The sequence below is a fragment of the Engystomops pustulosus genome, chromosome 11 (genome assembly GCF_040894005.1).
Source record: "Engystomops pustulosus chromosome 11, aEngPut4.maternal, whole genome shotgun sequence".
NCBI classification, from domain to species: domain Eukaryota; kingdom Metazoa; phylum Chordata; class Amphibia; order Anura; family Leptodactylidae; genus Engystomops; species Engystomops pustulosus.
The window spans coordinates 17,855,903-17,869,807 of record NC_092421.1 but is presented as its reverse complement, the minus strand read 5'-3'; the positions used below and the strand labels follow the sequence as shown (position 1 = coordinate 17,869,807).

Below are 13,905 nucleotides of genomic sequence, written 5' to 3'. Positions count from 1 at the left end.
AGAGGAGGGGGGGGGGAGCAGGCTAGACATACTGTGAAGCTACCGCATGGACAGGTTCTGGTAATGCCTCTACATTAGCATAATTTTGAGAGTTGATACTGGAAAGACGAAGGCCATGAATAACAAGACAGCAGTCACAGTGTCTGAATCTATGAGTAAATGCCCCTGATTTATTATGCTTGATGTTGATAGACTTATTATTAATATTTTCTATCTATCCTTATCTCTCTTTCTGTCTTTCTCTTTCTGTCTATCGGTCTCTATATGCCTCTCTGTTTGTCTCTTTCTCTGTCTGCCTGTCTCTCTCTCTCTTTGTCTCTCTCTCTCTCTCTCTCTGTCTCTGTCTCTATCTCTATCCATATTACACATAATCTGTGTTATAGTGATTGCCTATAGTAACCAATCAAAGCTCAGGGCTCATATTAATGACCTGTGGCAAAATAGAAGCTGATCTCTGATTGGTTGCTAACTGCCACAGCAGACAGTGTCTCCTGTATATGGTGGTTAATAAGTCTATTTTGGAAAGTGCAGGGTGAAAATGTTGTCTCTAAACTGAGTCTATGACGTTCCCTCAGTCACAGATGGCGGCTGTGCAAAATTTGGTGATTGTAAATGTGACGGTGCAGAATCCTTAAGCGGACATACATACATATATACACACACACATTCATATGAGATTAAGTGCAAACATCTGATTTGCTCATTGTCCAATTACTCATGGACAATTACGCTTTATGTCAATATTTCTCAAAAACTGACTCCTTTTTCCAACCTAATGGAACATTTTAGCATAATAGATACTGGGAAAAGTGTAATCTTGCTTTTCTTGACCTCTTCTTGTTTGATTATGTGATCATCAACTATAGTCTCTGTATAAATAATTTATATGATAACAACAAAATTATACAGTATGTAGAGTGTTTACAAATTACAATACATACATAGGATAAAATTATTATAACCAGCAGGTATGCATTTACCCATAATGCAACACGTACATTGCTTTGGACCCTGAAGATCTGGGGTTCCTACAAAGACGTGGGAAGAAGCTAATTCTTCCACACCACGACCTTTCCTTTTCTCCTTTAAACTGTATCAGCATCCACGGACATACGACACAGGATACAATTATGAGCTATGGCAGAGCAGGGAGCTATAGCATGACTTTTCTTGGTACCATAGATCTGCCCCTGATCATCAAGAGAAACTAGGACACAAGAACCTCTTAGATCTTCTAACCATTATACCCAACTATTGTAATTATTGTACCCAAATTGTAATCTCTTGACATATCGGAAAGTCAGGATTAAGGCAGGGCCGTGGCTGGGCGTGCATGTGTCTGGCGCGATGGAGAGGAGGAGAGGTGACCCCTCCCCTCTCCATAGAGCGTATGGCCGTGCACATAGGAAAAGAAAGGACATGTCCTATCTTTTTTGTGTGAACGGAGCAGTACAATGTCACAGATGTGTGGCACCGTAATGCTCCATGCGGCCATTTGGGGGGGGGGGGGGGCGTATGTACGGCTGCAAGATTGCATACGGTTGTGTGAATTCGGCCTTAGACACTTAGACCCTAGACAAATCGCTAGAAAATAACTCAATAGTTCTATAGCTTGGACATAGACCAAAGGGAGACAAGAGACTTGTAGCCCATTCCATTACTTTTGGTATTTTTGAGCGGTCTCGATGCCCAGTTCTCATCCCAACACTATTACAGCAGTTTTTGATATTTGAGTTGAAGTTTTGTGACCTAATATGCATAAATTCTATGGCCCTTTAACGAATAAAGCATGTGAAAACTATAATATTTAACAAAAGTTCACCCTGTAGTGAATGAAGGATTGGGAATCATTCAGATTGCAGAACCTGTAGAGATTACATTGAGCAGGGCTGTACACCGGCAGGGAAATGTGCGGATATTCTCAAGCCTTCTGAATAAAGTAAATTTTGGAGTTTTTGACAAGCGCTCTATCTTCATTGTCAATAAATTCTCCCTTCTATCAGTCAATTTCCTTCCGTCTTTCAAGTGATGAAGGTTTGAGAACACAAATGCTTCTTCTTGACAGGTGAATGTAACAAGAGAAGATTCGCCGAGTGAAGATCCAATATTTCTTCGCACTTTAGGAAAAGGTGACTGGTTTGGAGAGAAAGCTCTTCAGGGGTAAGTTGAACTCATTTTCTAGATGTTTTATTTTTCTATTTCTATAAGATATGAGACATTCTTGCTCTTACTTCACCTAGAAAACAATTTACTACAAATCTAATGTCCGCACTCTAATCTGCTCCCTGTCTTCACGGTGATAGAGACAAAGGAGCCATAACAATTCCAACATTCAGCATATAACACACAGACAATAAACATAGCATCAGACTATAAGTATATGACTACAGTGATGTCACAGCACCCAAATAATGAAAACAGCATCACATCACAAAGTAGTTAAGGATCATAATGGGGGCAGTCTGGGTGGAGGCCTGGTGCCCATTGCTCCGAAGGGGTTCATCCTAAGGAGAATAGTTTTCAGCACCTATACTCCAGAGTGTTGATACTTATCTTGAATATATGAGCACAGTACACTAGTAGTAATCTTATTCTGCAATCCATAATCATAGTACTACTAGTCTGTATTTAATGACCATGGCACACAACCACTGCTCTGCTATTGCCGTTGCACATGGCTGCAGGGGACGCTGAGGATGCACATGGCTGCAGGGGACACTGAGGATGCACATGGCTGCAAGGGAAACTGAGGATGCACATGGCCGCAGGGGACACTGAGGATGCACATGGCTGCAGGGGACACTGAGGATGCACATGGCCGCAGGGGACACTGAGGATGCACATGGCTGCAGGGGACACTGAGGATGCACATGGCCGCAGGGGACACTGAGGATGCACTATAGGAGGCACTGAGGATGCACATGGCTATAGGAGGCACTGAGGATGCACATGGCCGCAGGGGACACTGAGGATGCACATGGCTATAGGGGACACTGAGGATGCACATGGCTGCAAGGGAAACTGAGGATGCACATGGCCGCAGGGGACACTGAGGATGCACTATAGGAGGCACTGAGGATGCACATGGCTATAGGAGGCACTGAGGATGCACATGGCCGCAGGGGACACTGAGGATGCACATGGCTATAGGGGACACTGAGGATGCACATGGCTGCAAGGGAAACTGAGGATGCACATGGCCGCAGGGGACACTGAGGATGCACTATAGGAGGCACTGAGGATGCACATGGCTATAGGAGGCACTGAGGATGCACATGGCTATAGGAGGCACTGAGGATGCACATGGCTATAGGAGGCACTGAGGATGCACATGGCTATAGGAGGCACTGAGGATGCACATGGCTATAGGAGGCACTGAGGATGCACATGGCTATAGGAGGCACTGAGGATGCACATGGCTATAGGAGGCACTGAGGATGCACATGGCTATAGATGACACTGAGGATGCACATGGCTATAGGAGGCACTGAGGATGCACATGGCTATAGGAGGCACTGAGGATGCACATGGCTATAGGAGGCACTGAGGATGCACATGGCTATAGGAGGCACTGAGGATGCACATGGCTATAGGAGGCACTGAGGATGCACATGGCTATAGATGACACTGAGGATGCACATGGCTATAGGAGGCACTGAGGATGCACATGGCTACAGGGGACACTGAGGATGCACATGGCTATAGATGACACTGAGGATGCACATGGCTATAGGAGGCACTGAGGATGCACATGGCTATAGGAGGCACTGAGGATTCACATGGCTATAGGAGGCACTGAGGATGCACATGGCTATAGGAGGCACTGAGGATGCACATGGCTATAGATGACACTGAGGATGCACATGGCTATAGGAGGCACTGAGGATGCACATGGCTATAGATGACACTGAGGATGCACATGGCTATAGGGAACACTGGGGATGCACATGGCTATAGGAGGCACTGAGGATGCACATGGCTATAGATGACACTGAGGATGCACATGGCTATAGGAGGCACTGAGGATGCACATGGCTATAGATGACACTGAGGATGCACATGGCTATAGGGAACACTGGGGATGCACATGGCTATAGGAGGCACTGAGGATGCACATGGCTATAGGAGGCACTGAGGATGCACATGGCTATAGATGACACTGAGGATGCACATGGCTATAGGAGGCACTGAGGATGCACATGGCTATAGGAGGCACTGAGGATGCACATGGCTATAGATGACACTGAGGATGCACATGGCTATAGGAGGCACTGAGGATGCACATGGCTATAGATGACACTGAGGATGCACATGGCTATAGGGAACACTGGGGATGCACATGGCTATAGGGAACACTGGGGATGCACATGGCTATAGGAGGCACTGAGGATGCACATGGCTGCCAGTGATGCACATGGCTTCTTGAACTTCTCTGCAGACCAAAACTCTGACAGGTAGGTTCTCCCCCATGATCTTTATTCATTGGCTACCGACCGTAAATACATGCTAAAAACGGAGGCATATGGTGTGCCAACGTATATGCGGTACATATTTTATACGTTCCCGTAGATGTCTATTGGGTGGGTTGGGACGCAAGTAGAGGCAAAAATAGGGCACGCGCTACATTTTATGTTCTGGATTTCAGTTCATCTTACACAAATTGATTTTTTTTTTTTAAATTAATTTATTTTTGTCTCATAGTCAGCCAGATAATTACCATAGATTGAAGAAGAGGCGGCCCAAAACGTCTTTAGGAGTGGGTCATACAAATGTTATGTAATGTATAGGAGCATAGAGGATTGGTAGTCCATAGTGTGCACAGAGAGGTTACTGGTCTATAAGGGGGCACGGGACTGTCATATTATATGGGCTCATTCTACTGGAGGGGGGGTTGGTTTTGTTCTAGTTTTTCTATTTAATTCTTTGTGAATACTGACCAGATAATAATATTATAGAAACAAGCAAATCTTGATAACTGTCAAGTACAGGTGGTCCACTACTTAAGAACACCCGACTTACAGACGACCCCTAGTTACAAACGGACCTCTGGATATTGGTAATTTATTGTACTTTAGCCCCAGGCTACAATAAACAGCTGTAACAGTTATCACAGGCGTCTGTAATGAAGCTTTATTGTTAATCCTGGTTCTTATGACAATCCAACATTTTTAAAATCCAATTGTCACAGAGACCAAAAAAAATTTGGCTGGACTTACAATTATAAAGTATACAGTTCCGACTTGCAAGTTGCAATTCAATTTAAAGGGGTTGTCCGAGTTTTTGAAAAAAAGCTAAAAGTGGCCGGGACAGGGCTGCTTAAAAAAAATAAAGCTGTACTTACCTCCCGGTGCCCTCCCGTATCCAGCGCTGCTGTCACTCCGGTCCGGGCGCCATGTAAACAAACATGGCTGCCGGAGCAGCGCTGGATTCAGCTTCCGGCCGGCCGTGGCCGGGCATGCCTATCCGTCCCTATACACAGCATTGTGTATGGGGGCCGGAAGGTTGTCGTGTCCGGCCGGAAGCTGAATGCAGCGCTGCTCCGGCGGCCATGTTTGTTTACATGGCGCCCGGACCGGAGTGACAGCAGCGCTGGATACGGGAGGGCACCGGAAGGTAAGTACAGCTTTATTTTTTTTAAGCAGCCCTGTCCCGGCCACTTTTAGCTTTTTTTCAAAAACTCGGACAACCCCTTTAAGAACAAACCTACAGAACCTATCTTGTACATAACCCGGGGGACTGCCTGTATAAACAGGCCCTTAGTGGGGGCGCATCCAACCTAGAGAACAGTGAGCAGATTATATTTCTGCTAAAAAGTCAATAATAGTCTATAGAGAGGGAGATTTATCAGAAGTGTCTGAGAGCAGAGCTGTTCTAGTTTCGAATGGCAACCAATCCGAGCACATTTTCTCAGAAATAAAAGGTGTGCCTTATAGCCCAGTGCTCCTTATATATGAACCGTACTTACAGATGACAGCTGCCTTGTACTGTGCACAGGTCTGCCACCTGCTGGTCATACATTCTTATAATCAGGTGCGCCTTATAGTCCAGTGCGCCTTATATATGAACCGTACTTACAGACAACAGCTCCCTTGTACTGTGCACAGGTCTGCCACCTGCTGGTCATACATTCTTATAATCAGGTGCGCCTTATAGTCCAGTGCGCCTTATATATGAACCGTACTTACAGACAACAGCTCCCTTGTACTGTGCACAGGTCTGCCGCCTGCTGGTCATTCATCCTTATAATCAGGTGCACCTTATAATCCGGTGCGCCTTATATATGAACCTAGACGTTTTAGCAGGCATTTATTGATGGTGCGCCTTAGAGTCCGAAAAATACGGTAGTACATTTAAGATCAAATAATTGTGCCCCAACTTACAGTATGATCCTCTCACGGCAGTCGGATGGAAAGACCTTTTACTTTTTAAGACTCCAAAGCATTTTTCACTGTTGGCAGGAAACGCGCTCTGTAAATGCCAAAGCTATATGAGATACGACAGCAGTCTAATCTGACAGGCATAAAGAGCAATATAGATGTCTGTGGAGAAGACCACGAAAGCATCTCATGCCCTGAAGGCACAGTGTCAATAATACTTATTTTTCCTTCAGCACAAATAGTTAAATAGTGATCCCCTCTCCCTTACAATACCCAGTAATGAAGTCCATCCAGTCCCCGGATCTGGTCATTTTAGTATTCCTCCTCAGTTTTGTTTATTTGATGTGTTCCTCCTTTTGAATTGTTTTCCGCTTAGATCAATAGATAGCTTTTAGGAGAACATGATTTCCCATTCGCCTCTCTGGGCTGGAGCTTTCTCACTGTTGTGTGGAACAATATAAAGGAGCATGAAACAATTGCTTGGATGATTGGATCTCGCGTCCCGGAGTTGATGGAGTATACCAAGTTTGTGGTTATATCAAGGGAAATAAATGGTAAAAGTTAGCTTTCTGTAGAGGCCTATTTCATGGGAAGAACAAATACTCTGAAAGTAGATACAGTAAAAGGTACGGAGGAGCAAAGATCGAGATATGCAATGTAGTAGATAGTAGAAAGTATTTCTTGCATGTTACTTATATAGCCATTATGGTACCCCGGGGTGTAACTACAGTGGTAACAGCCATAGCAGCTGCTATGGGGCCCACAGCGTCAGGGGGCTCAATCATCCAACCTGGCAAAAGAATGGACACCATTATGTACACCATAATATACATATACAGATGGTCCCCTACTTAAGGACACCCAACTTACAGACAACCCATAGTTACAGACGGACCCCTCTGCCCACTGTGACCTCTAGTGAAGCTCTCTGGATGCTTTACTATAGTCCCAGACTGCACTGATCAGCTGTAAGGTGTCTGTAATGAAGCTTTATTGATAATTATTGGTCCCATAACAGCCAAAATTTTGAAACTCCAATAGTCACTGGGACAAAAAAAAAAATTTTGTCTAGAATTTCAATTATAAAATATACAGTTTCGACTTACATACAAATTCAACTTAAGAACAAACCTCCGGACCCTATCTTGTATGTAACCCGGGGACTGCCTGTACATTATACAACATAAAGGGGCAGATTTACTTACCCAGTCCCGTCGCGATCCCCTGGTGCGTTGTCCGACAAGGATTCGGGTCGGATTCACTAAGATCGTGTGTCCAAGTTCCTGCATCTGTCTCTTCTGCGCCGAGGTCCGCCGGAGTTCACCTTCTTCTTCCCGGTGCATGTGAGTGCTCGATCTTGTGACACATTTCCTTTTTAAATTCTTTCTCCGAATCCGTCGGGTTGTCCGATGGACACGCCCCCCCCCCCCCATTTCTGTCACATGCAAGCCGGCGCCGGTGTGCCACAATCCGATTGCGTGCACCAAAAACCCGGGGCAATTCAGGGCAAAAGAGAAATAGAGAAAAGTGTGGCGTTCGGACCCTTAGTAAATGAGCCCCAATATGTATATAACATATCTGTGATGTATATATACTGTATGTCTACACAATGTATGATGTGTATATACTGCATTATGCTCTATATATGTACTGTGTATACCGTGCAACAGTTACTCACATTTGTGAGCATATAAATATGTATATTTTTAATGGGTAAGGGGGGCCCTGTTCAGAAGTCTGATAAGGGTCCCTGCCTCTCCTAGTTACGCCACTGACGGTACCTACTGTATTTTGTAGTAAAGTATCATCAATGTCAATGTCATTGTCACCAATAAGGCTCACAATGTAATTTCATATATCAAACACCCATTTTGGCTTTCATTGGGTGTTGGCTGACCCAGGGTCGGCTCCAAGTTTCAGTAGGCCTCTGGGCGACAGAGCCACAGTAGGCCCCTTAACAGTGAAGTCACAAGGTTCAAAAACTAAAATATTCCCTAGTTCAACAACAGCCCCCTCATGTTTTTTTTTTATATAAGCCCCCCTCACATCCTATGGATTCATTAGATACAGCCCTCTTACCCTCATGTATTCCTTATATACAGCCTTATGTGACCCCCCAGCAGCTCTGGGCCCCGGCACTTCCCAGGCATGCCCAGTTCTGGCGCTGGCCCTCGGATGACCCCACATTATCAGAATAATAAGAATTAGTTAAAGGAGTATTCCAGGAATATGAATGTCTGATATAAAATCCCCATGATGCTATAAATAAATAAATATAACAAAACTCAATGTCATAAGTCACAAAATGGAGCTTAAATAGTTTGATTTTATGAGTCACAAAATTGTATGCCCTCTCTAAAGTAGGCAGAGTTATCACCAACATGTCCGACAATAGAAACTACAAGTCCCATGATCCTTTAGTTCTCAGTAACTCCTCCTCCCTCTTATGCTATGCTCCCGGTGATGATCTAACAGATTTTCTTGCTCTGTTACCATAGTAATGACGTGTAACTGCCATAACTGCACTCACCACACCACTGGCCAATACTGGATGCCCTGCAACCAACCGACTACAGCCAAACATAGTGGTGATCACATGACCTGCACAGGCAGCTGCAGGACATGTGATGTGGACATGTGACCAGCGGCCATTTTCTGTCCTGTGTCTTCTCCGTGCAGAGGAAATCAACGGACTGATTGAAGGGCCAGGAGCATTTAAAATTCTTTATTACATTGTACGTCACCAGCATTTTTCTGCTAAGGGGAGCAAAATTTTAAATAACAACTAATTACATATTAGCTCATATTTTAAGGACCCATTTGTATATGAATTATTCTGATTCCTGGAATACTCTTTTTATCTATTTTCCCCTAAGAGAAAGAAGGAACATGTTGGATTTCAAAATGCCTCATCCTTTTAATCTGAAGCTGAGGTGCATATTTCCCTCTGTCTACTGAGAACACATGCACACTCAGCCGAGCCAATCTAGAAATGTTAGGAGGGAGCAAACTGTTCTTTTAAGAAAAGGGAATGACATTATTCTGCAGTTAGCTGAATCACTTTTAGTTGGAGTCTACAAGCATATAACCATACTCCGGGCCGGGGCAAGACATTTTGGAGCCCTAGGTGGACAGTATCAATTTTATATGCATTCATATCTTTGTTTGTGTTTGTCCATCTATATGCATTGTACTGTATTTGCTTTGTAGGGTGTGATATTAAAGCTTTCTCCTCTTGACCTAAAAAGTACAAAGCTGCAGTACCCAGCACCACCACTACACAGCATATGGAGGCACATTTATCAGACCAGTTGAAAGTCATAGGGGCACATTTATTAAGGGTCCGTTGGACACATTTCTGTCGGGTTTGGAGAATTTTTCCGTTTTGCGCGGAATTGCCTCGGGTTTTTGGCGCACGCGATCGGATTGTGGCGCATCGGTGCCGGCTTGCATGCAACACGAAAATGGGGGGGGGGGGGCATGGACATCTGACAACCCGACTGATTCGGACAAACCGCGGAATTTAAAAGCCGAATTGTGTCGCAAGCCATGCACTTACATGCACCTGGAAGAAGAAGGTGAACTCCGGCGGACCTCAGCGGGGAAGCGGCACATGCAGGAAATTGGGCGCACGATCTTAGTGAATCGCGGCAGCTCCGAATCCTCGTTGGACATTCCGGATTGGGGATCGTGACGGGACGGGTAAGAAAAATCCTAAAAAGAGTTATTTAAACAAATTCATGTCCACCAGATTACACTGCACATTTAGAACTTTTTTGGTTGCTGTAATGTAATCCGAGAGAAAAACCAAATTCTCCTTTCACAACGAAATGGGCTATAACTGGATCATTAGTCAGGACTTTGTCTAATATAAGTAACGGAACGTTTTAATATGTAAATGAGTTGGCACAATCAACAGGGCGAATTGTGAAAAGAAACATTTCTGGAATAAAGTAGTTTTTTTTTTAAGCAAAAATATAACATTACAAAACAGACATTTGTTGGTAATTTGGACTGTGATTGTGACTTATTCGAAAATTATTATGCAAATGAGTTAACATGATTATAGGGAATAATGACTTCCTTTCCTGCGTGGAGCAATTAATGTGTACAATGAATGAATAATCAAATATCTAAAATTGGCACTCCGATGATATAATAGTTAACAAGTTTTTTTTTAGTTTTTTATTCAATCTGAGAACACTTTTGGCCATTACTTTTGTAGCTTTTTCTAAATTAAAGCTGTGGGGATGTCTGGCTCCAACAGGTCTACAGTATATGGACCTTTAATCCAAACTTGGAATTCATTTTTATGTTCATTTAGGCAACTTATACTTTGTCATGTTACCTTAAACCGGTATCCAGGTCTCTTCAAATTGATGGTCTATTACAGGATATATTAGATGGTAAGGCTCTGATTCTCAACATCCCGATGATCCCCATCATTTGGGGAAAGAGGGAAACATCCTAAGCCATTCCTCTTATCCCATCCCATTCCTTACCTCCCCCACTATCATGCTCCCTTAGTGACCCTAATATGCCCCCATATAAAATACCCCTAAATCTGGCCCAAAAGTATATAATGCCTTCTTTTCTGTAGCACCCCAAACTATAATGACTCCTGTCCATTTTGGCCCCAGTGATATCCAATTTCCTTTAGTCTACTTCCACATTATGCCCCATTTTTTCATCCCTTTTATATTGTGGTCCCCTCACATTGTCCCCCCCTCAACCTCTCATATTGTAGCTGCCACATCGTGCCCCACCTCAACCTCTCATATTGTAGCCGTTAGCTATGCAATGAGAAAGAAAACAGCATTTACTCACCTTTCCCTATTTCTCTGCAGCAGTCCTCTCCTCTTATGTCTTCTGCCATAAGTGGCATAGAGAACTCTATCTATACTTACAAACTCTACTTCTTTAATTGTATTGCAGCATTGTTGAATTTGAGGGGAATCTTTCAGCATCTGTGACCGTAAAAAGCTGCAGACAGTGTTAGGAAGAACGCTTGCTTAGTATGGGTCCTATTAACGACTTTTATTTGTTGGACTAAGCGTTATATGTGTGGTGTTAGTAACAGCAGGACTATGAAAAATGCATCAATGTTTCAGGATTTTAGTTCATCCTTCCCCTACAGAGAAACCTTGGAGAGAAGCTACAACGAGAGTCTGAATTTGCCCCTCCTTCTTTAAACTGTATTGGTGGCCTCAGGGGGTCAATACGATTGAAAGATGTGGAAGAACAGGTAGCAATAAGTTACTGCTTAAAATGCCATGTTGGCACTTCACAGTAAATAAGTGGATTTTGGTTGTAGTTTGGGCACTCAATCTCCAAAAGGTTCTCCATCACTGGTATAAACTAACTGATTGTAAATACCCACAGTTTGCACAAATATATATTTGACTTTTTTACCTTGTCAGGGATTTCCTATTTTTTCACTTTCAAAATCAGAAAATGAAGTAAATTCCATTTCTACACTGAACACATTGCCGGCAGTAAATCAGTGTAATAATCTTTGCCGCAAAAGCTGAACTTAATGCTACAAGGTGAACGGCTGTGATCAAGAATACAAATTGCTTAATACACTAAGTAAAGGTTGAGGTTCCTGAGTCAGCGGTAAACTTATCCGGAAGAAAACATTACAGTAAAGTTCCAGACTTCAAAAGTAAAAAATAAAAAAAATTTAAAAAATGGCTTATTAGAATAATTTACATACTTTACATGGGCTGGTACACTTGCATTGACGTTGTTGTCAGAGCAACACATTGGGGGTCATTTACTAAGGGCCCGATTCGCGTTTTCCCGACGTGCTACCCGAATATTTCCGATTTGCGCCGATTGTACCTGAATTGCCCCGGGTTTTTGGCGCACGCGATCGGATTGTGGCGCATCGGCGCCGGCATGCGCGCGACATAAATCGGGGGGCATTTAAAAAAAAATTTGTGTCGCGAAAATTTCACTCACCTTCATCCTGGATAGGCCGGTGTATTTCGAGGCATTCCAGCGGACTTCAGCGCAGCAGTGCCACCTGGTGGACGTCAGAGGAACTGCTTTGATGAATCCCGGCCGGACCCGAATCCAGCGCAGAGAACGCGCCGCTGGATCGCGAACGGACCGGGTGAGTAAATCTGCCCCATTGGATTATAATTGCCTCTAGAGGATAGGACGAGGTGCGCCGGGAGGACAGATAAACCAGATGCTTCAGTTATTGTTCTGTTTTCCACCCTGGGCTGTCATCTTTATTTGCAATTAGTATCCAAATTTTACATTATTTCACCTTTAATTGGATCTCAATTACACCTTAGCAGAGGGCTGTGTCCTTTTGTGAACATAGGACAATTACACCATGATGTGGGAGATAAACAAAGTATGAATGGAATATATATTTACGACGTAATCTCCCCATTCCATCATTTTATTCATTAGTTATTTCATAACAGTGAGATTATCTTATCTTATCGATATTGAAGATGAAGACGGATGGGTTTCTGGCACCACAAATTAAAGGAAACCTACCACTTTGGATAGGGCTTATAAGCTGGACATGCCGTGCTCAGGGTGAGCTGGTGCCGGCGCTTATCTCCGTTATGTTTTTAAACAGTTTGAAAGTGTTTTAACAGTTTATTAATGTTTATATCGGAAGTAGCTTCCCCGCACCGGGGTCCGCGCTCGGCGTACCATCCGCGCTACCACTTCCTATTCAGATGCACGCATGGTGCGCCGAGCGCGGACCCCGGTGCGGGGAAGCTACTTCCGATATAAACATTAATAAACTGTTAAAACACTTTCAAACTGTTTAAAAACATAACGGAGATAAGCGCCGGCACCAGCTCACCCTGAGCTGGTGCACGGCATGTCCAGCTTATAAGCCCTATCCAAAGTGGTAGGTTTCCTTTAAGTATAAAATGGGAACTTTATTCCATATAAGTGTTAAGAAATTATGTAAAACATAAAAAAATATATTACCGTATTTTTCGGACTATAAGGCGCACCAAAAATCCTTTGATTTTCTCAGAAATCAAAGGTGCGCCTTATAGTCCAGTGCGCCTTATATATGAACCGTACGGGGGTGGGGTCCCTTAAAAGGTCCTCAATAAGTCTGTGGCATCACCTTCATCATACACATATAATAAAACTTTTCTAAAACTATAGAGAAGTTGTTTCGGTGGTTTATAGCAATGTTTATTGATCACGTAACATTTATTGATCACATAAACTTTCAAAGACGCCCATGAAGAATGTATTAGAACGGTAAAGCTTTGATCAGTCCTCTGCTCTAAACGGTAATCCGTGTCCGGCTTATCAGCCACCTGCCCCCTACGCCGCACTTCAAATACCCACTTTGCATTTCAAATGTCTTTACATCTGTTTATTAAGCGGCAGATAGAATAACAACAGCTCTTCATGAAATGTGAGCCTCGGCGCCGCAGTAGGTGGTCAGAGCTTCAGTGTTTATGTCTGATGACTTTCAGGATGAATATAATGCACTGAAAATAGCCAAGGTATTAAAAGAGCACAATGTGAGGAT

At 43.6% G+C, this 13,905-nt stretch overlaps 1 protein-coding gene across 5 annotated transcripts in view; it reads left to right on the top strand.

The window, feature by feature from the left end:
- Positions 1-13,905, top strand: part of PRKG1 (protein kinase cGMP-dependent 1) — an 859,223-nt gene that overhangs the window by 766,275 nt on the left and 79,043 nt on the right. For all 5 annotated transcript variants that reach the window (XM_072130530.1, XM_072130529.1, XM_072130528.1 and 2 more), the window contains one exon: positions 2,066-2,160. In XM_072130530.1, coding sequence (XP_071986631.1) covers positions 2,066-2,160 — 95 coding nt within the window. The remainder of the gene's footprint in view (positions 1-2,065; positions 2,161-13,905) is intronic.